The following is a 23,417-nucleotide window of genomic DNA, read 5'->3' as shown; positions in this document are numbered from 1 at the left end:
ATTACAAACACTGCAGTTTTATTTACAATATTGTGAAAAAAACTTTAGTGTAGAAATGGACAAAAGGTCTCATTGGTTGAAACTGACGAATGGTTTTATTAGCTAAAACAGACTGAGGGTTTGATTAGCCTAAACAGACAAAAGGATTTATTAGTTAAACCAGACAAATGGTTTGGTAAGCTAAACAGACAAAAGGTTTTATTAGTTAAAACTGGCAAATCATTTGGTTAGCTAGAACAGATGATTGATACGATTTAGCACAATGATAAAAGTGCGTGCACCGATAAAAACAGTGTCGAGTCCAACGTCAGCTTTCGCGAAAACAGTATTCTACTTTATCATTTCTATGATTGAAGAAAAAATTATAATTTTAACAATCAAAATTATGGTATTATTGTTATAAATATTTTGTTCGAGTAAACATCTCAATGAATAGCTCAATATGTCTGGGTATGCTAGTAAAAAAAAAAATTAGTTCGTTGCCCTGAAACAGAAGACAATACAATCACTAAAAAATACTTTTGTAATAAGTTGACCGAAGGTATATTCAGTTATTCGTGAGGGTTCGATTAGTGGAAAAAGAGTCCTTCAATACGATTTAGAGACGAAAAGTTCGTTAGCTCTGGAAATCGCAAACAAAGGAAGATTAACCCCATTGGATTTTTTCAGTTGAAATCTGGCCGATTTTGAAAAATACTTAAATAAATTCTTTGATGCACTATCTGCTATATCGATGTAATTTTGTGAGAGAAGTCGATTGCTCGCAATCTGAATACGCCATCAGTTACTTCATTTCGCTTCTTCATTTTCTCCATCTTGTCACACTTCCAATTAAAAATGCAATTAACATTCGTTTCCAGACAGTGTTGCGGAAGAGTGAAATAGAGCACTTATGCCATGTACAACCCGTCTCTCTCGTTTTACAACCTTATTGGCCGATGCATTTCCTCTCAGCCAATCAAATGCAAAGTGACGGGACGGAGTAGCCAGGCAACCTAGGAGGGGGTATGTGCATATATACCTTGCTTCCTTATCAGCCTAGCCAGAGTTTTCGCGTAGTCGACGGCGTGCGTAGCGACATCCGGTAGTGCACTAAGAGTGTAAACGTAGTCGATAGTTGTCACCATTTTGTTTTCAAGCGGACATCGAGATAACTCGTGGTCAACTTCATGCGAACCTCGGTGTTTCTGTTTGTGCAAAAACGTGCAAGTTGAGAGGAAAGGATTGTGTAAAAAGTGTGTGTTTCATCATCCAATTAAAGTGTTCCTAACTCCCAGCTATGTGCTTATTTTTTGGATCGTAGTTTGAAACTGTTTCAAGATATTAACGCCGGGTAATGGCTGAGATAACCAATTCTACCATGTTTACAAACGGAGATTCATCCTCAGGGACATCAGATCTTCTTCAAAGAGCTTTTCAGGAAGTGGTTGACGAAGAAGATACAGAAAATGAATTCGTAGCTTTTCTTCAGAGCGATGGAGTCGAGTCTCATACAATTCAGTTAACACCTGCACAGGCCACGGCTTTGGGGTTATCTTTTGAACTCGACTCTGTCGAAGAAGTTTCCGACGAAGTTTTATGTCAAACCGATCAAAACAGTGCACTGCCTCAATTTCAAGAACATTTGAACAGTAACAACACAGCTCAGCTGCAACAAGAACAGGCCGAAGACTCGTGTAGTATCCATAATATCAGAGGTATGTAAACTTTAAAGTAACCATGGTTTGACCATAACTTGAATCAGATCAAAAGTATACCATTGCCACTGTTTTTCTAGATACAAACCTATCCGTTGACCGCATAGGCATTAACGGCGATGAAAATAATTCAGAGGTAGACGATGGACAGCAGCAAATGGAAACTGTTCCTACGGAGCAAAATTTTTCCATTCAAGAAGATGTTTTAATGCAACAAGTATCAAACAATGTGAGATCATCTGAAATACAGTTTTCAACAAACTTGGAAGCTGGGACACAGTGTAGATTTATAGACAATCAACTACAAAATCTGCAGTTCACTAATATACAAACTTCTCATGCGCAAATATTGAAACGATTACCTGTGATCCTACCGTCGTCTCAATTTGTGCTAAAACCAGCTCAAACTGTTCTCAAACCAACTAGAAATGTCAGGATTCTTCCAAATACGAACAAAGTGATGAACTCAGCGATCAGTACAATTAATACTGTTCACACAATCAATGGGTCCAGTCAAAACTCTATATTGATACCAAAAACAAAGTTGTTAAACAGTATACCTCCTCAAATGCTCAAGGCAACCCCACTTACTACACAGCTGTTAAATTCTAATAACATTTCAGCTCATTTGCTGGGTGCTACACAAATTGTAGGAAACTCCTCAGATATTTCAAATCATATTTTAAATACATCACATATCGGCACATCAGTCATGAATTCAACACCTGTATCAACACAGAGTATTCTGAATCCTCAAATTTGTTTGTCATCTCCTGTTTTGAGAACTACACAATCATCGTCGCAACGACAAACCACACAGCATTTCTTAACGCCGATTATTAAAAATACTGCAACCCCGGTTTCATCGCCAGTTGTCAAAAGTACAAATATTCTGAGCAATGGAAGTGCTAAAAATAATATAACAGGACAGATTTTAAAGCCCGTGCAAATTCCGACTCAGATGCTTCGTACTGTTACTGCATCAATAATAAAGAATTCAGTTGCATCTTCACCTCTGTTGAAAAATACTGTTTCTAATGCAACCACATTCAGAGTGGGAGCAGCTGTTAAATCAGCTGTTCAAGACTTAAAATCTGTTTCAAATAGTACTGCTTCAGTCTTACGATCTACGCAGCTAGGCTCTACCCCAATATCTATATTGAAACCACAGAGTAAAATCGTTACTACCAATTCTTCAAGTCAAAATCTTCCACACAATGCACACAATACCATAGGAAATTCTAAAAGCATTTTACAAAACTCTTGTTTACAACAATGTATATCCTCAAATATACAGAATGAGTTTAATGGAGTGAAACAAGTGCAAAATAGTACGAACTTCATTAAAATGAGACAAAACGTTGCCGCAAACATTACTACTCCGGCATCAATAAAAAAAACCAAACCTAGTGTAACTCAAAAACAAACCAATTCTGGAACAGAGAAAACTGATACCACCAAACCACTGGGTTCCAGTGAAAACCCTATACAAATTGTACAACAGGGTCACACATTCCATAGGTATGTTACGGATCCATATCGTCACAACATTATTAACATATGCTGGTATTTACAAAAATTTTATCTTATCTTTGCAATTCTACAGTATGCAACGGCTAACGCAATCACAGTTGAAACAAATTGCACATGTTCTGCAACAGCGAAGCCAGGAGGCCGCCATGCCCAATGAAAGAATTGTGTATAGGTATGTAAATGACCTTGCCATAACAATATTTTGTTAGAATATAATTCTCACTCATTTTCCACCTAATTGATAAAAATAAGTGAGCTAAGATTCTTTTTATGCCTAAAAAAATGTACAAATTAATGTTATTTTTATCATAAAAACAGAGTTGTCTTTCCGGAGGAATTGGATTTGAGGATTAGGAATCCTGTGAATTTGCTGAGAGGCCGAGGAGGGAAAAGAGGTAGACCTAAAAAGAGTGCCGTTAGACCACCAGTTGCACCCCCAAAGCCAACTGTAGTACCAGAAGAAGAACCAGAGGAAAAGGTAACTCATCATTACTGTTAACTAATGTCAAGATTCATGGACTGTTCAGATGGAACGGCGTGACTTGAAAGATAGAAATTTGTTGTTCTCATACCAATGAGTTTGTAGCATTTATAGAAAACACATTATGCGTTTGATATTACACGGATCGTATAATTTCAGGATGAACGTAAGAAAGTAATAGCTCGAACACGGTCTGGGAGACTTTCACGACCACCCAGGCATATGGTGCGAGATTATAAACACCTACATCATTTAGACTTTATGCAGCCAGATTTAGATGATTCAGATGGAGGATACAGTGATTATAATACGAACAGTGATAAAATAGAAGACGAAGAATCACCAAAGGAACTATTAACTGGTTTAGAAGTGCCAAAGAGAAAAATTTCCGACCATTTTAAATGCCCCACGTGCCACAAAATTTACCTTGGCAGAACACGTATGGCTAGGCATTTTGAAATGCATCCAGATCACGGCAGTCCGGAACAATTACCACCACCGACTCCTGAACCAGAATTGAAGCAAGCACCTGTTCAAGTATGATCTATTCATCTTTAAAAGATGCAAATATGAGTAATTATAGCTTACAATTTGCCATTTTTAATCTTGCGGTTTTTATTCAATTTAGGATCCATTGAAACGGAAAGGAAAAAAACGAGGTCCATGGGCATATGTAACTCCCGAAGCAAAATCAGAACGGCGACAAATCAAACTGAAGGAAGCAATTACAGTGTGTGAAAATATGGAAATTGTAAATATTGCGGCAAAACCTGTGCTGAACGCGTTATCTTTGTACGAACTGTTGGTTTTGAAGTCTGAAAATAATGTGAGAAATTTCTTGGACGAACTGAAAAAATTAATGGACAAAATTCGAGAAAAGGCTGGAACAATGCTGACCGTTGCATGTGATGACAATGGACCAAGTGACGACGTTATAGACTTGTCTGAAGATTTACTTTGCGATTCTCTTGGTCTAAATCCAGGGCTGTACAAAATAAATAACAGCGTTTTTGAGAAAACGCCAGCTGTGAATTCAATCAATACGGTTGATACTGATGAGCCTGTTTTGAAACGACAGAGGGTAGAAAATTCCGAAGATGTTAAAGAAAATATGGATGAACATATGTCGAGTGGATTTTCCGAGAATTCAGACTTGAGTGTTTCCGATTTTTTGAATGACAGGAAAACTGATTCTAATATTAATACGAATTGCCCTGAAGTATTAACTGCTCTTACATTAATGCCTCGAAATCCTAGTCCAGTCGATAGTGCCGAAACTAATAAGACTGATAACATGTCGAAATTGTTGATTTCAAATCCAGAAATTCAAAATCAGATTTCTGACAGTTCTGGTTTTCGGAAAATTGACATAAACACATCGAAAGTACCTGGATATCAGAAAATTGATACCCTAAATCAAAGCTTTCAAAAGCTTGGTGATACTTTAGAAGTTTCCAATTGTACTCAGGTCTTTACCAAAGTGGAAGGAAATTTTCAACACAAGATCGAACATTTAGATCACGCCTTTGTAAAATTAGAATCATTGGATAGCACTCTCGGGAAATTGGACGCTAAGATGGACGTTAGTTTACCTAAACAAGAATCGTGCAACTTTCCAAAGGTTAAAAACGATTTTCAAAGTCTAGAAAATGGATCTCAGGAATTAACCAAAGGTTTTCGGAAACTGGAGTCATCATGTAATCAGAAAATTGAAATTACGAATTCCATTACAAAAGTAGTTCCTATAACATCGCAAGATATAAATAGTATGAAAGCACATTGTACGGTATCTGATACTAACTTGGTTAAAATGTTACCAATTACAGCAATTTCGAAAATGACTGAAAGCTTACCTATCTTACATGATGCCGTATCCATAATTTCAAGTACATGCGATTCAAATCTTTTTGGTAGCACAGAAAACTTGGACATGTCAAAAATAGGTAGCTATGATCACATTACTCACTTAGATATTTTGAACACTAGCGGCGTAATTGACAAGAACTTGATGATCGATGAAAAGTTAGTTGAACAATTACACTTGGTTGATCAATCGAACTTGGTTGACGAACTAGTCTCGGAACGATTAAAAAACATACCTGACTTTTCAGTGCAAATATCGAATGGTCCAACGCTGCCAGATAACATTTTGGATAATAATTTAATATCCAATAACTCAAACTTGGATCCAGAATTAGATTTTGAAGCATTAAGCGAAGAGTTTAATAGAAATACCCGAAGTTGATTTATGGAAAGCTCTCCTTACATTTTTTCGTGTAATTCAATGTTGTCTCCAAAGAATGCCCAGAACAGTAGTATTTCAGTTGTTTAAGTAGAATTTCTGAAATAGTTTAATAAACATTAATTACACGAATCATGAGTAGAAGTTGAGATTTATTAAGTAAATTTTATAAACTTGATGCAATAAACATCTGATAAATTAGGAAAAATTTTTCCTAGACTTCCTGTATATCATCGTTTCTATCTAGATACTTATGTTATTTTTGTAACTTTAAGTTACCCGGACACATACTATGTAAAACTACGTACATAAACACACTGTCCATGTATGTCAATAATTTTAAACTTCTTTTGAATGGTCATTGTATGTTCGATACTAAGGAGAAGTGCTGATTCAATTAGCAACTTTAATAACCACCAAACATACGTAATTGCTCCTATTGTATTTACTAAGGCTCACATTCCGCAATGTTATAGCTCAGTTGAGAAATCCTATAAATATTTTTCTTGTCAATTAAATATTGACAGACTCGTTTTTACGCGTCGTGTACTTCTGATTATTTTATACATTGGTATGAGACGTTATTAGGAATATGAATGATCGAGTTTGGATGTGACGTTTTATTATTTATGAGAAACTAACTACTAATTCTTAATATTTAGGTACTATGCTAAGTAAAAAGCGATACTTAGACTAGATTATTATGCTAAATTATTACTGTAAATATAATGTATATCTGTATAGATAACTGAATACGTAATGAATCGAACATCGCGAGTGTTTAATTTGCTTGCAAATTAAGGCAAAGATACTCTAATATGGCTATCGTGATACTAGTTTTTATTTTCATTTTTGTTCTCTTTACATTAAATGGACGTGAAATATTATCGTATAGTAATTACGAAATAAAAAGGAGAAGACTCCAGATTAGATTCAGCACTTACATTGCCAGTATTTCAAATAATAAAATCGCCATGTATTTTATCATGCAAAAAAAGTGATGATGAGAACATAAAACAGTTTATTTTAACTATCCTATAGATTTTTTGTATTTTTTATGAAAAAGATGGATAGATTAATTTCATTATTATAAAATTTTTCATGCGAATCTACAATAACGATAAAAAGTTGATTCATTTCCTATTATAAATTTCAAATTGCAGACTGCGTGTCGACATACTCAGGTAATGGTTTGAGTATATCAAATGTTCACTGCTTATTTATATGAACTTAATTTTCAAAATCTAATGAAATAACTTAATAGAAAGAATAATCTGGAAATGTAATGCAATATCTTTTGTTTTTCTATGAAGTACACGGTTAGGGAAAAAATGTTCCAGCAAGTCCACTAAAATGTTTAGGTTTTACATATTTTGGGTTTTGATACATTTTTGTAATGTAGTATTCAGTAAGAAAAAAAAAAAAACGTAAAAATTACAAATTAAATGATGGTACAACAATGTTATAATTACAAAAATGTGTGTCATATTCACTATGAGAAATGTAACAAACAACACAAGCATAAAGTGGACCTGGTGGGACATTATATTTAGTTAAGTTTTTCCAATAGTGTAGACACTGCGTGCTTCAAACATAAATTAATGTTAACTCAGAGATCTCATAATATTGTCATACTGTAAACGACGATAATTGTGTCAGCTAAGCTTAGTTGTTGAATACGTAAGACTTAAAAAAAACGTAAATTATATGGTTGTTCCAAGTGTTTTATTTAAATCGTAACGATTATCATTTATATGGCTAGTAGTACATAGCACAAATTTTTTAGGTGCTTTAGACGAAGGTGTGAACTAAAATAACTTTGTTATAATTATTATATGTAAATATGTATTATAACACAGAATACGAAGTATTGAAAAAAGAAATAGTATATTTCATTATGTTACTATTAATTCCATACCAGAGTGAGTAAATATATGTCATATAGTGTGAAACTTAAGGATGAAATGATTTACAATTTTAACTCTTGTAAAAAGTTTTCTAAAAAAATATCCTAAAATCTGTGGGCATTACTGAATTACATATCTCATGTCCTGTCTGCTGTATTGCGGCAGTACCAGATAAATAAATCGATACGTAAATAGATGCATAATTTAGTAAGTCAAACAAGTTTATTAGACTCAACCTGTAGACAGAAGTGTTACGATTGAGTGTTCAGTGAATTGGTATTTCAATTGAGACCAAACATGAGGAGATCAGACTGCATAGAAGTTTCGATGAAGATGTGGCCAACGAAGTGTGAAAGAAATAACATCAAAAAGCGTGCTATAACTCTGGGGTATGGATTTGTAATCAACGATCTCTTTGAATAGTAAATTTAGATTCACCTATTCTCATACAATATAGAATAGATGATATGCGTAAAATATGTATATAAAAAAAATAATCATTCATCGTAAGTATTTTTTTTTTGTTACTAATAAATACTGATTTATAATGTACTAATCATGCAAATTATTTGGGTGTAGAAAACTTAATGATCATTTGTTTTTTTTTTTCATTTTAATCGAAATTTTTATTGTAAATACATTACTTTTATAACATAATGTTGTTATGATTTTGTAGTTCAAAATGAACTGTACAATTCATCTTCATCAGGTTGTAAAAATACAGTTTGATTTACTTCGCACATGGAGAAAATTAGAAATAAATGTACAATCTATTGCAAAACTACAACTGTTATAAATAAATTACACTAAGCAGTCGATTCTATTTTACTCACCTGGTAAACGACAAGAGGCCAATCACACATAATCCTAAAATCTGTTATATTGAAAACACTGGAACATTGTGTGACATTTCGTCAGTGTCATTATCTTGTGGCAAATGATCAGGTAAACACTGAACTGCTAGTTTATTTTGTCCATGATGTGTAAGTACTGAATGAGTTGAAATATTTCCCACAGTAAAGTAAAGGAAAAAATCTTGCTTAATTAATCTTATTAGGATCGATGTTGAATGTACCTATCATCGATGTCCCGTTTCAACTAACAACGATTCCAAAAGTCTTGTCACATTTTCAGTTATATTTGGTTGATGGACCCAAGCAGCCAAGTGTAAAATTTTCCATGCTTCTTGGTGATTGTGTGCTATGTTCTCTAGTACTTTGCGCTTCACTACAGCTTCGTCTCTGTATGCCTCATAAATTTTCTCTGCAACATCACCTTAAAAAAAGTAGCCATTATGTAATTATACTATATAAACATACCCACTTTTTATCCAGTAATTCAACAAGAGAATTAACATTTTTCCCACAGCCATCTTTCAAAAACGATTCACACCTGCATACGAATACTCCATCATTGGATTAAACTAATACGATACAATATTTACCAAATTTATCTATCGGCCATGTTAAGAACATATTTTCAGCGGCTCTGTGTAAGGAAGCTGCAACTTTTATTTGGTGAGCCAACAATTTCAGACTAGCGACGATCTCATCCTGAAATGATGGTAATCAATGCATGCCTATCCGGAGATTTTATGGCATAATGGTAGTTGGCTGTTTCTTGACAAGAATTCAATCACAAACTCCATTACCAAAGCGTTGCAATCTACTTCCAATACATCACATGAGTCTTGGAGACCATCCGGATATTTTTCATCCACTTTTATTTGGCATATATTCTTCAGAATTGGTACAGCATGCAGATGTACGCTGTTCCATTGCTGAATACTTGAATGAATGTCTGCAGCAATGTCACGCACTCTTCTTGGGGTACCGGTCAAGTTTCCTCGCTGCGAAGTTTTGGTAACAGGAGATTCTGAGACTTAAAATTAAAAATGATTTAGTTAACAGAATGGAGATGGAAATTGTTCTCGGTACAGCATATTTTCTAAAAAGTTGACAAGGTGCAACTTTGATACGTGCTAGGTTATAACTTGAATTGAAATAATTAATTTTTGAGATTGTGGGTGAAAGTAGAAACTATACAAGTAGTGCAAATCCTTACTGACGAGTGGGGAAAAATGCTCTGGTATAGCAGGCACAGTGTCGCTGTTCTTTTTTGGAGTCGTTTGCATCATGATTGCTGTGGTAAAAAGTTTTTGTTTACAATAAGCACGTGTGGCGTTGGCATAACCTAAAATTTACGCTCGTATCGAATTGCTATTGAATGACTATCGTCTAGTCAATTCACAAGCCAATAGACTGAGTAACGTTCGTAAATATTGAATCATAACCGATGACGAACTGATCTGAAGATAAGATTACATCAATCATTGATACGAAAAATATTTGTTTTTAAAAGTGACATTGACTTGTGGATCTCCCAAAAACGCACGCACTTGACATTGCCACAGCAAACCGCAATTTTAATTTATATACGAGAATTACGCATCGTTTGGCCCGCAGGACCACGCAGAATAAAAATATAAGTAAAACAATTGTGCAAGGAATTTTATTCGAAGTTTCCAGAACGCTCTCTTAAGCCCCTCGCACACGACGCTTGTTTTGCTGCTGGATTGCTTGCTAGATTTTACCGCTGGGTTCCAAGTTGGCTGTGGCGCTGGGTGCAACGATGGCACCCTCGTTGGGTTGGCTTCACACGATGCTTGTCGCTAGGCGTGCTGGCGTGCAGGGAGCATAGAGAGAAAATATAGGCGAATACGTAGTCCCAGCATTTCTAACCTCAACAGTACCATGGACGCTCGAGTGCAACAAACTATTGCGGCTGAAATAATTCGACGTAGGAAAGCAATTATCGTGTCAGCTGTAGCAACTGCTTTTAAACGTAGACATCTACTGAAACAACGAAAACGTAAATTGTGGAGTCGCGAGTGGCTGTTACGGCGTGATAGAGGACAGAATGTTCTAAATATGGTATTTCGTGAGCTCGGGTATGTAACTATATGATTTTCATTTTATTTATTATTACTTTTTTGGATTTTCAATTTTATACTTGACTTTTCAATGCATATTTATACTAAATTTTTGTTTAGCCCTGAAGATCCAGCCAGTTTCACCAATTATACTCGAATGATGGAAGATGACTGGAATGAGTTGTTGACACTTCTGACTCCGGCCATAAAAAAACAGGATACCGTTATGCGTCAAGCTATATCACCGAGGGACAGACTCACTGTGACTCTTCGATATTTAGCAACGGGCAATACCTTTCAGGATTTGAGCTACTCCACTCGCATAGCCGCGAACACAATTTCAAAAGTGATTGACGAAACTTTAAGAGCAATAGTAGAAGTACTCGACTCAAAAGTATGGAATTTCCCATCATCGCCGGAGGAATGGCAGGTTATCGCTCACAAATTCGATACTTTATGGAATTTTCCTCATTGCATCGGTGCGCTGGATGGGAAGCACATCAATTTTCGTCCCCCTCGAAGTGACGGATCGATTTACCGTAATTATAAGGGAAAAGACAGCATTGTGCTTCTGGGTCTTGTCGATGCTGAATACAGATTTTTGTTCATTGACGTCGGAAGAAATGGACGTATGCACGATTCTGCTGTTTTGCGTGAGAGCCCATTATGGACTAAGATCAACGATGGAACTGTGAACTTACCTGCACCATGTGAAATTCCAGGCTTTTGTTACAAATTACCGTACGTGATTGTCGGTGACGACGCATTTGCCTTGAAACCTAATTTGTTAAAGCCGTATCCGGATAGAAACTTGACGCTTGACAAAAGAATATTCAACTACAGATTGAGCCGTGCTCGCAGAACTGTTGAAAACGCTTTTGGCATACTGGCAAACAGATGGCGCGTTTTACTTTCTACGATATCTCTCTCCGTTCAAAAAGTAGAGAGAATAACTTACGCGTGTGTGCTTTTACATAATTATTTAATCAATAAATCTAACAATGATTCCAGTCAATGGTACGTACCGCATAATTACAGAATCTCAACCCGCGTTGATAGTAATTGTAATGCAGTACAATTATCCGAAGGGCAGAATGCCTCCCTATATCTGAGAAATAACCGAAGCAGTAACGAAGCTCTAGAGATACGAGATAAATTTTGTGAATACTTTAATACTACAGGCATAGTGCCATTTCAATATACCGCTATTGAACGAGGTAACTATTAGTCGTTGCTCTACGAGCAAGTTCATAGTATTTATTCATTTATTAATTATTTACTAGCACTGCGGCCGCGGCTTGTATTTGTATTTGACAGTATTTGTACAATGTTTATACAGAAATAAATAAATGCCATTACTGGTTTTATATTATTCGAATTTTGTTTGTGTACGAAAGACTTTTGAAAATATCTGTTTGACTAAGCAGCATCGACAATTGAAAAAAGAATCCCTCCAAAATTACACAGATTCTCGAGTTTGTGGATATTCGCCGAGGACTTCTGGGAAATTTCGATAAATTACGGAGAGTGTGAATGGCCAGAGTGTTGTTCGAAGTGCAAGCGACGAAGGGAACGATTATATTTTTTTACGACTTTTTCTCAACGATTATCGAAGCTGGTGTCAGAGAGAAAAGTTCGACCGAGAAAAATTCATAGTTCCTGAGAACTGTGAACTGTAGTTAATTTTTGTTCCTTCATCGATCTCGCCGCTTCGCGTTGACCTTAATTTTAGCAATTGGAGTAATTTTTAATGCTTACAATTATACATAAAGAATGACGTGAAATATTAAACATAAATAACGAAATGAAAAAACAAACAGGAGACTTATGGAATGGAATTTTCATAAAAGAAAATGAAAATCAAGATTTTTTGGTTGTCGGTGATGTCAAAACAGGTTGGTGTACTCTTCTGTCACTTTCTAACCAGAATTTATTCCCCCTCGATCGAACAAGATTTTACATCGAAGAAATTGTCATGATTGTTTTTTTTCGATTTTTGAATTTTGAAAATTTAAGGAAAACGTGGAAAACAAAAATTTCTCGTTCGTCGTTTTTTTATCGGGTTTTTAAAAATAGTATTTTGCTTTTCTACAGAAGTAGAGACACGATACATCGAGATTCATAGCAAAATACAGTGGCTTATATTCAAAGTGCTACACATCAATCAGAATAAAATTTATATTTATTGTTGTTTTTTTTTTTATACATCAAGATCAATCACGTACAGGTATAAATTCGGATTTTTAGTTTCTTTTTCTCTCAATTTTTAACATCGATGTACGTACATTGCTTAAAGCTTCAAGAGCTGAGGTATTTTTTTTAATTTTTTGATCGATGGTAGTCGGTAGTTTTGGCGTTGATAATTAATTGGGTAACTTCATTCATTACCTCCAGCTTCAATTGTTCATCTTGAAACTGTCGCAGTAAGCTCCCCATGAATGTTAAAAATCCATCTACGCAGTCTGGAGTTGAATTTGTCGGAGGCGTGTTGATGGTGATAGGCGCATTTATGGAATCGGTTAAATTTTTTATGACGGTGGAAAATTCGTCACTGTCGTCCAATCGCGGATTCTTTCTTTTGCGTTTTGCCGAAGAGCCTACTCCAGACGTCGAAGAGCTGGATTGCGAGGAACTATGAGGACGTGGAAATGTATTTTCTTGCAGGTTGTTGGCCGTTACTGATGAAAGGGATGATGAGCGACTCCTATGTAGAGATGGTGATGAATGTTTATGGATCTGCAGCGAAGTACTATGCGTATCCGACACTTGTATTGTTGAAGAAGATCCACAGAGATTCTCCTGCGCTCGAATCATCCCGTCAAACTCTGTGATAAGAACATCATCCACGTACTCAACGTTCTCGTAATAAGCTCCGTCTTCGGAGTTCTCTTCCATCATGTGTGTTGCTGTACCCTACAAACAAAAAGGCATGAGTTTTGCATTCACAAAGTGTTTTTCATGTTTTATCATTTTTAGCATTACCTGACTCAGCGGCATATCGGACAGCGAAACCTGACTATCAAGAGAAGTCCTGTTTCTACGCGGGATCACGTAGGAATCGAGGAACAAAAGTTTTTGGTAGTACCACAGGCTCGGTTTATAAATCTGGAAATGTTTACATAAATGTTTATTATTGGTTATATTTTTTATTTAAGGTTAGTTTAGATTTTTTAGTTGAATAGTAAAGAATACTTACGTCATCGGTGCCAGTCCCGCTTTTTAAAGAGGATTTAACCTTTGAGTGCTCGATATTAAATTGATTTCGCAAATTATGAAATTTATTTGCGCACTCTTTTGTCGTCGACGCTGGCCTTAACCTCAACACTGCGTTGTTCACTCGATTAAGAGCCATGGTTCGAAGGTTTTTATTGTGATAGTTCGGCGAATTGGTTGCATACAAACACGGCTCCTCTTTGTATGCATCAATTAAAACGGTTATTTGCTCCACGGACCACCTTTGCGTCATTTTTTAATTTGGATCTCAGTCGAAAAAAGTCAGAACAATGAAAACACGCAAGAAAACCATCACGAAAAATAGCACACGTTCTATCACCGAAATCCAGCACGCGACCACGCTTCAGAGCCATCAGAGGCGCCACTTTCCAGCAGCGCTCCCAGCAGAGCAGCCATCCTAGTACCCCGCATGCGATCTATCAGCAAAACAAGCCTCGTGTGCAGCGGGCTTTATCAAGTAATGTATGTACACAATGATGTCTGATACCAGATATAAAAATTGCGATGAAATATTTGTTCGTTCGGTTTTTATCTACTGCTAATTACCAATTTCTTACTGATAATGAATTTACAAAACTAATTTTAATAGGTATTTTTCGTTGTGTACGATCAACCTGGAAAAATAATTACTAGATACAGCTACCAGTGATTACTTTCGTTTTAGTTTCTTTTTCGTTATTTTACATTAATTTTTTATTCCTACATCGCGACCGCTCTACTTTTAATTGGCTGCTGCGCACAGCCGGTGAACTTCATTTGCCGCGCGTTGATACATATCGTATACCAAACGCTTATACGTTTAGCAAGGTAAACTTAATTAAGATTGCTGATCGTCCGACGAATAATATTTTTCAGAAAAATTGAGACCGAATCTTGCGAGTATCTGTACGTTGATATTTGTCGTGATTGTCATTCGACAGAGAACGTACATTTCTCGTGGATATATTCGGGAAAGAATTACAGCAACAGCCCGAGTTGGTTCGATCTGCGAGTATAAGGTAAAATGGCAGGTGTGCATCGTTGATCGCGGTTAATTATTACGTCTGTAAACGAACCGTGATTCCCTCGCGATCGCTCGAAATTCAAGCGTAACCCGCACACCGTCCCGGTAAATATTTTCGCTAATGACAATGAATATGTGCATTAATTAAAATCGTATCGATTGTTCGGTCGCGGATGAATTCCCCGTCGGCTCGGAGTGCGGAATGGCATGTGGATGACGGTACGTCAACAGGTGGTATACAGGATGTTTCAACGTAGTAAATATCTCGGCACTTCTTCGAAGTTCGACGCAACTGTCACGTCTCTTAGGGTAGACCGGAGTAACAGCATGTCCTCGAATTGTGGAATTCGCGGATACCAACGCGTGTGAGTTACATCTCGCTATAGATTTGCGAAATTTCTTCGTGAAAATCACACGTTGCGTTACAAGTATAGGTATACAATCATCTCGTTGTCAGTGCACTTGGCTCGCGCACCTTATGAAACACCTTGCATGTACAAATGTAACGTTATTATATACGTGCACGATTATCGAAGCGGACGTTACAGCTACGTGTTTGCGATCAGATAAGCGTACGGTTGAAATAAATATGTTATCTGCGATAAATTATGTGTGAAAAATACAGTGCGATAAGGGCTTAGTTAGCCTTTAGCGATTTTAAGAGCTGGCTGCATACGAGTGCTTCGACTATCATGGCGGTGAGTACAAATAATTGACACTTATATTTATTGTCTGCAAATAACGTGGTCAATTGCATGCACGATGTGGTTAATTCCACTAGTGATATTTTCGAGGACTCTGTCTTTTTAAACTTTGGAAATTTGAAAAAAAAATACTGCAACTATTATATCCTAATTTCAATCGCTATCGCTCGTCCATACTGTTGTTTTTTTTTTTTTTGTTGTTTTCTTTCATGCCTATTTGAGTTCTCTATTTTCACAAGTGGTACGAAATAACGTATAGCTTTTTTTCAACCTGTGACGTTACATTTTATCACGTACGTTATACGTTACATGCTAGTAAAATTATGCAGTACGGTCACCGTGCAGCATTGTGATTATTTTAAATATGTATTTCAAAGCATTTTCGCGGTATGTACGTGTACTATGTAAATTTGACGACATTTCGTCGCTTTGAATTTGGGATCCAACACACGCTTATATACAGCTTTATACCGCAACTCTTCTGTATACAAAGTGGAATAATCTCACCTCCCTTTTCTCCCTCCTCTCCCGATCTTGCGAATGTCGTCAATAGAGCTAAGCGACAGCTAACGCTTAGAAATGATCCCATAATAGAGGCATATATGCATGGTTCATTGAACGGCATCTATTCAGGGTGATTTTCTCTAGGAATATTCGTAAAAAACGATACCTAGATCTGTACGTGTAGATAGTCTGCAGTAAAGTCTGTGCAAATTACGGTTGAACTTGTTTCCTACATCTTTAGCGTAGTATTATTTCTAATGCAAAAGAAATGGTATAATTCAAGTTTCATTGCATACGCGCCGCGGTTTATCATTGTATTAATTAATTAGTTATGTATTAAGGTTGCGTGAATCTCGCCGACGATAAACTTGAAATAAACTTGATCGCCATATGAATCATAATTGAGCGAGCTGCTGAGGAGGATCACATTATAATAGTTATGCTGTTTAAACCGAGGTTCAAACCTCAACTTTCGAACCAGAGCTCAAACTAGTTCTTACAGGATATACATATATTATGTGCCTAATTGCGATGCCGCGAAAACGCCAATTGAAATTACTTTTCTCCTCCTCTTCTACACTCATACATCGGGTTCTTACATACTTTCTAACTTTGTTCGTTGTGATAATTTCGACGTGCGAGCAAGTTTGTACAAGTTTCCATTCCATTACTGTTGTAGCAAAATTTCTACATCCTAATTTTAATTGTGTGCGAATCGTGGGTGGAAGACTCGCGTTCCAGACTACATTTTGGGATGAGGAACAGCGTACCCACATATTTAATTTTATTTTAAACGTTGTTTCATCTCACGCTCATGCTGTCGTTACATCCGCACACGTGTTAATACTCGTATAGTTCCGTATATCATGTCATTTGTTCTACACCCACGCGTTTGCCGACATGGTGTAAGAGGCATTAATTGTTTGTACTTTATCACGAACCGTAACGTACCCGTACAATGTCCACGGATCCGAACGACGGACGTTGAATTTCAAATTGGTCGAAAAAAATGTATAAAAAATTGTATATCCGTAATTTATCTCATCACGTTGAAAAGTATATGGTCTATGCTTATAATATTTGAAGCGTTTTTTTTTCACCGATTTATTTTACCCCTGAGATGACCTGTATTAAAAATGTCGTACGACATATCGTATCATGAAGTGCCTTGAAAGTCTCGTAAAAATTCTGGGGCTATTAAATGGACGCGCGGCTTTGCCGTGTGACAAGACTGACCGCGATACACGCGAAGAGCTAGCAGGAATCATGTATGAGATGGGTTGTAAAGCGAATGTGTGTGTAACGTGTGCCGATGGGCGTTTGAAAACTGGTCCAGCGGCTATTCAAATTCGTGTAGAACAACATGTACGTACAGTACATCGCAAGGTATATAAATTGATATTTATTTCGCGAAGAGTTGCACGGGGCTTCGAATTACGGTGAGTTAGACAAAATCCGGGAGTAAGAATTTGACTCGCTCGTTTTAATTGCGAGAAAATATCGGATTTCTCCGCTCGGGATATGCAAGTGATTTTATTATCCTTTTTGCCTCCTCTCCCTTCTCCTCGTCGCGATTTAATTTCTCGCTTCCGTATAAACGCGCACCTTGAGTTTGTACTTTCACCATTTCACCCAAAAGTGGTTTGGAAGCATTTTAATTGGCCTTCGAACGACAGATGCCTCATCGTATTGCCAGCAAGGAAGGGTCCATGCCCCATTTTTTTAGAAAGGAAACAAGCAGCCTTACAGTTATCTGCCGCTGAGAACCGCATCTCGTCGCATTCCACCGTCGGGCTGTGCGCGTCGTCTAGTAATTTTACATAGCAATAATCCTGTAAGATACTGGATTTAATTTAACGCCGCACCGCGAGTCATGTTCAAAGTTTCGATCGGTTATTAAAATCGTTTTTCTTTTTACGTTTAAAACTTGCATATGCTCGATCCACACAAATGCGGAAGCGAAGGTGCCATTAATGCAGTATTACTATACGTATATCATATACAATATATCCCATGTGTAGCCGAACAGTTTAAAAAAAATTCTGCGAGTCGCCGATTCATGTGCTGTTTCATCGTCTCGATTCAGTGTGTTTTTAACGTTATTTTGTACAATTGGTTCGTTTTTCTTTCTAACTCGTAATTAAATCGCTGATCAGCGTTTACACCTCGAAGACCCCGTTCATCTATGTCCTGCCAATTTCTTTTCTTTTCCCCTTTTACTTCCATACGGTCAACTTTCCCATTATATTCTGCTTTTACAACGCTAAATCGAATGGGTTTCATACCTGTCATAAAACTGTTCAGAAAATGTTTGTCCTTATTGAAATTTTACGATAGATTTAACCACCTTACCTGCATGTGGCGAAGGCTACAAGTTTAGTATACATTCGTGCGTCATCAAACGACAATGTACGCTGTCGTAAAAATACCATACATAATGGACAATGTATCGACTTTTATTTGAAGCTTTCTTTGAAAAAGTAATATATGTGCAAACTCACAAAATATCGTACTATGGCAACGTTTATTGCCCGTAATAAAATGCTGTTATTTGAATATTTTGAAGTGAATCAAGAAATGGATATTGGAAATAATTGCTCTTTCGTTTTATGACGAGTCGCAAGTGAACATTATGGAATTTCGGATAATCGTAATAAACGAAATAGCTGCTACACTAACAATAAGCAACTAAGTCAGTTGTAATCTTTGTGACAAAAAAAAAAGAAATGAAAAATAAAATAGCTTGACAAAGTTGATAATCTGCGTATAACAGTGAATTGAATTTTCAGGGTGAACAGAAAGTAGAACAGCTTCAAAAAGCAACAGACAGAATTCAAAAAGAAATCGAAGAAGTTACGGAGAGAGAGTACGAGTTACGGAACGTGGGAAGCATAAAGACAATTTCCCTTGAGACTGTAGACGCTAAGGTATTTAATATGTTCAAAGAACACTCGTGGTATCCATCGATAAGATAAGATCTCTATAACCAAAGTGTTTCGTTTTTTCTTATCATATTATTAATTTTATTCCATTTTTTCAAATCTTTATCTATGAATCGGATTTTGAGCCAAGTAATTTGTAGGTATGTAGCAAACGTACATGAATTTTATGACATACCCAATCTGCGAGGTATTAAACTGTTTCTCGCTTGTAAGGTATAATTGTATTGATAAAAATGATGTCGATTTAAATTAGCAGCGAATTAATGAACGGTGAATGGTATGAGAATTTTTCTGTTTATTAGGTACGTCGAATGCCACTGGCTCTCGCCTCAGGAAAATTGAAGAGAACTACGTCCACTCCACAAATTTTAGAATCAGTGAATCAATCATCTCACACGACTAACTTATCTCCAAAAATGACTAACGGTGTGATATCAGCTAGATCTACGCCGACTCCAGTTCGTTTTGCTACTAATCAAACACAAAAAGGTTTGATGCAAAGATTTTTGGCCACCAGAGGAAAGATCTACAAGCCGAAGCCTGTGATCACTGATTTTTCTCCGTTGAAGACTACGCCAAACAACGTTAACGCTAATCCATTGAGTATTAAGCCGTTCAACGTGGGCCTGGAAATTGAAATTGAGCCAGATGATGAGCCAAAAAAACCACCTGTCAGAAAAGGCTACGTTCCGGTTGAGGAAAAAATTCAAAAAGAATTGAATGAAATGAAAGAACGTGAAAATGAGCTGAGGTTCGGTTACACATTTTTGTTAAAAACGTTTTTTACCAGAGCAAGTGCCTCCTGATTGAAAGTGATTCGATTCGCTTCCATATCTTATCGTCAGAATAAATAATCCAGGTCAAATCAAAAAATGAAGCATTAAAACTTACTCTTCTTTGCTATCATGCACATTTATATCCTAAGATTATGGTACTATAAAAATCTATTATACTTGGATGTAATGTTAACTAAAATAGGAAAAGAGTTGTGATTGTTGATGGAAGCATAGCTTTATTAATAAAACACATTTATAATGTTACAGATTAATGAGATCTCAAATGCTGGCAAAATCGCAACCGAACCTCCTTGATATTGTTAACGACAGTGACTCAGACATTTATGATGGGACAAGCTCGCTGCGGAGCGGAACATCTTCCAATACGTTGAATGAAGATGAACCGGAAAAAGAATTCAAGGGAAAGCACAAGGTAAGAAGATACCATTCTTATTTGCATAAATTATTTACAGTATCGTTTATCTTTTGTATACTTTTATGGTGGGTGATTATTAATTTGTTGCATTTTTCAGGCCAACCCTCGACGACGGAGTGCTTTGATAGCACAGTGGGAAAATATCATTGCATCGAAAAAGGAAGTAAGTGAAAATGGAAGTGAAATTGATGGAAATTTGTAAGGAGCTGGCTCCTGTGAATTTATATTACTATTTTTATACAAACTTTGAAAAGTTGCATCAAATATCCAACGACTGTTTATGTTAGTTCAGTTGGTACGTCGCCTCGTTGTGCCAACAGTTATGATTCATCTCATAATATCACAAGGCTGGTGCCGTGGAACTTGCTTTTTCCAAAATCCCTGTAGCTTTGACTAATTTCGTTTTTTGCAATTATTGTGTGATTGAGACATGTGTCGCCAAAAGTGACGCAGGCATGATTGGTACATTATCTAGGACGCGTTGTCATTATGGTAACTAATGAGAAAAGCTTTGTGAAATGTAAATATGGTCTCTGTTATGCAATTGAAATTGTAATATTCTATGATGCATGAGTATCGTTTCCCGTATGTTCATGTAAAAGTATTCAACGCATGTTTGTGGATTTTTTCTTGCAAGAACTTTATGTAAAGCGCCTGATAAATTATCATGGCCCGGATGATAGGTTGATGAGGAATTTGATAAATGTTTTGGCAATGTAATTGCAGACTACAGACGCGTTACATTATAATTAGATACTTCAGGTGAAGAAGCTGAATTGGATCGTATCGCATGTATATTCGATGCATAATTTCGTGTGAGAATATTTTTTTTATTTCTCTGCATTTCAGTATTAAATTGGTAGCTAAACTATCAGTGTAAGTATCTGATAATATACTTATGGAGCCACGTAAATTATAAAAAATATTCGTATAAAGAAGTACAGAGCACTGTGAAATTAAATATGTCCCATTCTCGCCGGTGATTTTGTCGATATATACCTATACAGGTATAATGTCGATGTATTATAATTATTTTTTTATATATTAATTATATTGATTAGCTGATAATATATATATACATATACATATACATATAATACTAATCAAAAAATATGTGCAATGTTATACTTATATCGAAACCGGAGCCGAGTTCTGTTACACTATCTCGATGAGTCCTATTTTTGTTTATTTATATTTTAAATATCGATATATTGCATTCTGTATCAATCATTAAGTTATAAATTATTTCACCTTACTCAATTGTGGCCTTGCATTTGGAAATGATATACGTCTAGGCTGAAACATATTTGGCGCATCCTTGACCTGATTTCACTTATGAAATTTAATATTCCACCTATCACATCAGCTGCAATTATACCGTACTAGTTAAACACAGTGATAATCGATGCTCTGGATTATCTTTGTTCCTTGAGATCTAAAAGAAAAAAAAGAATATGAACTTTCAGATATATATTTTTTTTTTCACATCAGCCATTTCAATGGTCGATTATGTTTTTGTGTGTCACGAGTATCAGTATCACGATGTACAGCACTATAATTGCTGTCGTCAACCTGTACGCTCATTACTGATAATGTCAAGAATCATGTATATTTCATGATATTGTCGAATTATTATATTGGTATAATTACTATTATTAACATTATTATTATTATTATTATTATTATCATCGTTATTTTGTCATTGTTATTGTCCTTATTAGGAACGATGAAACGTTCGTATGATTCAAGTATATACCTTCTATCAATTTATTCAGACCTAACATTCAGTAACAAGAATACATGGTTTCATGCATTACACCGAATTGTATACGTACCTAGATCATCATACCTAGAATTGTAATGATCAGTACAATAATGTGACGTATTTTTCCCTTTCCGAATAAATTTTCAACCCGCCAAAGTGCAATTTTGGGAATCTGGACAATCCTGCATATTACCCATATTACAGGATGTTATATATTCGCTTAGTCAATATTTTGTCATATAATATTACGCGTCAGATGTATCCAAAAGATTTCTAATGCATGGATCGTGAACATTTTCCGAAAATGGTTAGAGAAACAGACTTCCTCATTATGAAATCGATTCAAAAAATTGGCGCGATAACGGGCGCCCTACGTTAGGCCACCAAACGTGCAGGAGTGTCTATCGGCTGCAGTTAAATGCAGTGAACGTCAAAGAGCGTAACGTGGATCGTTTTATGTATCTGCTGTCAGTTGCGAAGTTGGATTTTGTTGCGATAATTATAAAAATATCTGAAGCATAGCATAAATAATTGAAGTGAACCACACTCGAGTACAATGGTAAGTCGATATTTACGAAAGCTCAATTCAATGTTGAAATTCCACAAATATTGACAACATTGTAAACTCTGAACCTAACCTAAGTTAACCTCAATTGTCACGTCTGCGAATAAGCGTTGTATTTGTTGTGTAGAATAGTAGAATTTCGTTATATCTGACATAAGACGTGAATCATCGTTCGATAAATCACTTGATTTTAACCTATTAATTTATATTTTCCGGGTAGTCGGCCCTGTTCAATTTTCAGAGTCTACTGACCGTCGTTCTACTTTTGATTTGTACGTGCGCTTACATTAGGTCTATTGTGCCAAGTATATTGGACAGGAATAAATCGGGGTATGTATTATTTGTCTAAATCGATACTGTTCCTTTCAAATTTGTGTTTTCAATTGATATTTTGAAAGGGTGAACGTATATCGAATAAGCATGCAAAATATTAATCTCCGTACTTTTTACTAGATTTCTGGGAACGTTTTGGAAATGTGCAAGAATTGGTGAGCGGAAAAGTCCATATGTGGCATTCAGCTGCCTCTTCATGGCATTTAGCATTTTGTTCTGTTCATAAGCCGAGGCTCGAAGATTCCTGTATTATTCTAAATCCCTGAACCATGTTAGGTATGTAACTATATTTTTCACTCCGACAAACCGGTACAATCTTCCAAACATGTAAATAGTGAAATAAATAATCTGCACACTGGAAAA

The 23,417-nt window shown here is 36.1% G+C and overlaps 6 protein-coding genes across 10 annotated transcripts; 4 read left to right on the top strand and 2 right to left on the bottom strand.

Annotated features, from left to right (window-relative positions):
* Window positions 1–1,058: 1,058 nt before the first annotated feature.
* Window positions 1,059–7,405, top strand: LOC124185302. Its single transcript, XM_046575933.1, has 6 exons — window positions 1,059–1,697; window positions 1,778–3,218; window positions 3,304–3,402; window positions 3,549–3,708; window positions 3,871–4,248; window positions 4,340–7,405. The coding sequence occupies exons 1-6, from the start codon at window positions 1,337–1,339 to the stop codon at window positions 5,954–5,956; spliced, it is 4,056 nt and encodes a 1,351-aa protein (XP_046431889.1). The 5' UTR covers window positions 1,059–1,336; the 3' UTR covers window positions 5,957–7,405.
* Window positions 7,406–8,471: 1,066 nt separating this feature from the next.
* LOC124185309 (cyclin-dependent kinase 2-interacting protein-like) lies at window positions 8,472–14,543 on the bottom strand. Its single transcript, XM_046575944.1, has 5 exons — window positions 14,514–14,543; window positions 9,925–10,002; window positions 9,512–9,741; window positions 9,305–9,413; window positions 8,472–9,135 (listed from the first exon to the last, which is right to left on the bottom strand). Exons 2-5 carry the CDS (start codon window positions 9,995–9,997, stop codon window positions 8,939–8,941), a joined length of 609 nt encoding a protein of 202 aa, XP_046431900.1. The 5' UTR covers window positions 9,998–10,002; window positions 14,514–14,543; the 3' UTR covers window positions 8,472–8,938.
* LOC124185304 (protein ALP1-like) lies at window positions 10,413–12,150 on the top strand. Its single transcript, XM_046575936.1, has 2 exons — window positions 10,413–10,810; window positions 10,913–12,150. Exons 1-2 carry the CDS (start codon window positions 10,614–10,616, stop codon window positions 12,018–12,020), a joined length of 1,305 nt encoding a protein of 434 aa, XP_046431892.1. The 5' UTR covers window positions 10,413–10,613; the 3' UTR covers window positions 12,021–12,150.
* On the bottom strand, window positions 12,957–14,387 carry LOC124185308. Its single transcript, XM_046575943.1, has 3 exons — window positions 13,989–14,387; window positions 13,775–13,897; window positions 12,957–13,705 (listed from the first exon to the last, which is right to left on the bottom strand). Exons 1-3 carry the CDS (start codon window positions 14,256–14,258, stop codon window positions 13,112–13,114), a joined length of 987 nt encoding a protein of 328 aa, XP_046431899.1. The 5' UTR covers window positions 14,259–14,387; the 3' UTR covers window positions 12,957–13,111.
* Window positions 14,544–14,706: 163 nt separating the features above from the next.
* LOC124185306 lies at window positions 14,707–22,308 on the top strand. 5 transcript variants are annotated; one of them, XM_046575940.1, is made up of 5 exons: window positions 14,707–15,727; window positions 19,027–19,164; window positions 19,482–19,930; window positions 20,223–20,388; window positions 20,489–22,308. In XM_046575940.1, the coding sequence occupies exons 1-5, from the start codon at window positions 15,722–15,724 to the stop codon at window positions 20,591–20,593; spliced, it is 864 nt and encodes a 287-aa protein (XP_046431896.1). In that variant the 5' UTR covers window positions 14,707–15,721; the 3' UTR covers window positions 20,594–22,308. The 5 variants fall into 5 exon arrangements, with proteins under 5 accessions (XP_046431896.1, XP_046431894.1, XP_046431897.1 ...); XM_046575938.1 differs by lacking the exon at window positions 14,707–15,727 and adding an exon at window positions 17,381–17,602; XM_046575941.1 differs by lacking the exon at window positions 14,707–15,727 and adding an exon at window positions 17,998–18,201.
* Window positions 22,309–22,560: 252 nt separating this feature from the next.
* Window positions 22,561–23,417, top strand: LOC124185311 (protein kish-A). The gene is made up of 3 exons (XM_046575947.1): window positions 22,561–22,715; window positions 22,942–23,051; window positions 23,175–23,417. Exons 1-3 carry the CDS (start codon window positions 22,713–22,715, stop codon window positions 23,278–23,280), a joined length of 219 nt encoding a protein of 72 aa, XP_046431903.1. The 5' UTR covers window positions 22,561–22,712; the 3' UTR covers window positions 23,281–23,417.

The sequence above is a fragment of the Neodiprion fabricii genome, chromosome 6 (assembly GCF_021155785.1).
Source record: "Neodiprion fabricii isolate iyNeoFabr1 chromosome 6, iyNeoFabr1.1, whole genome shotgun sequence".
In the NCBI taxonomy this organism is placed as follows: domain Eukaryota; kingdom Metazoa; phylum Arthropoda; class Insecta; order Hymenoptera; family Diprionidae; genus Neodiprion; species Neodiprion fabricii.
This window is presented reverse-complemented; position numbering and strand designations above follow the sequence as displayed.

Excerpts from the sequence above, each read along its gene's own strand:
- LOC124185302 (XM_046575933.1), top strand. The coding sequence starts at position 1,337 with ATGGCTGAGATAACCAATTCTACCATGTTTACAAACGGAGATTCATCC. Across the intron at positions 1,698-1,777 it reads TAGTATCCATAATATCAGAG|ATACAAACCTATCCGTTGAC; the intron begins GTATGTAAACTT and ends CTGTTTTTCTAG. Across the intron at positions 4,249-4,339 it reads TGAAGCAAGCACCTGTTCAA|GATCCATTGAAACGGAAAGG; the intron begins GTATGATCTATT and ends TATTCAATTTAG.
- LOC124185309 (XM_046575944.1), bottom strand. The coding sequence starts at position 9,997 with ATGATGCAAACGACTCCAAAAAAGAACAGCGACACTGTGCCTGCTATA. Across the intron at positions 9,742-9,924 it reads GCATTTTTCCCCACTCGTCA|TCTCAGAATCTCCTGTTACC; the intron begins GTAAGGATTTGC and ends TTTAATTTTAAG. Across the intron at positions 9,414-9,511 it reads AAGTAGATTGCAACGCTTTG|GATGAGATCGTCGCTAGTCT; the intron begins GTAATGGAGTTT and ends CCATCATTTCAG.
- LOC124185304 (XM_046575936.1), top strand. The coding sequence starts at position 10,614 with ATGGACGCTCGAGTGCAACAAACTATTGCGGCTGAAATAATTCGACGT. Across the intron at positions 10,811-10,912 it reads ATGGTATTTCGTGAGCTCGG|CCCTGAAGATCCAGCCAGTT; the intron begins GTATGTAACTAT and ends ATTTTTGTTTAG.
- LOC124185308 (XM_046575943.1), bottom strand. The coding sequence starts at position 14,258 with ATGACGCAAAGGTGGTCCGTGGAGCAAATAACCGTTTTAATTGATGCA. Across the intron at positions 13,898-13,988 it reads GCGGGACTGGCACCGATGAC|ATTTATAAACCGAGCCTGTG; the intron begins GTAAGTATTCTT and ends AAACATTTCCAG. Across the intron at positions 13,706-13,774 it reads CCGATATGCCGCTGAGTCAG|GGTACAGCAACACACATGAT; the intron begins GTAATGCTAAAA and ends TTTTGTTTGTAG.
- LOC124185306 (XM_046575938.1), top strand. The coding sequence starts at position 17,396 with ATGAAGTGCCTTGAAAGTCTCGTAAAAATTCTGGGGCTATTAAATGGA. Across the intron at positions 17,603-19,026 it reads AAATTCGTGTAGAACAACAT|GGTGAACAGAAAGTAGAACA; the intron begins GTACGTACAGTA and ends TTGAATTTTCAG. Across the intron at positions 20,389-20,488 it reads AATTCAAGGGAAAGCACAAG|GCCAACCCTCGACGACGGAG; the intron begins GTAAGAAGATAC and ends TGCATTTTTCAG.
- LOC124185311 (XM_046575947.1), top strand. Across the intron at positions 23,052-23,174 it reads TTGGACAGGAATAAATCGGG|ATTTCTGGGAACGTTTTGGA; the intron begins GTATGTATTATT and ends ACTTTTTACTAG.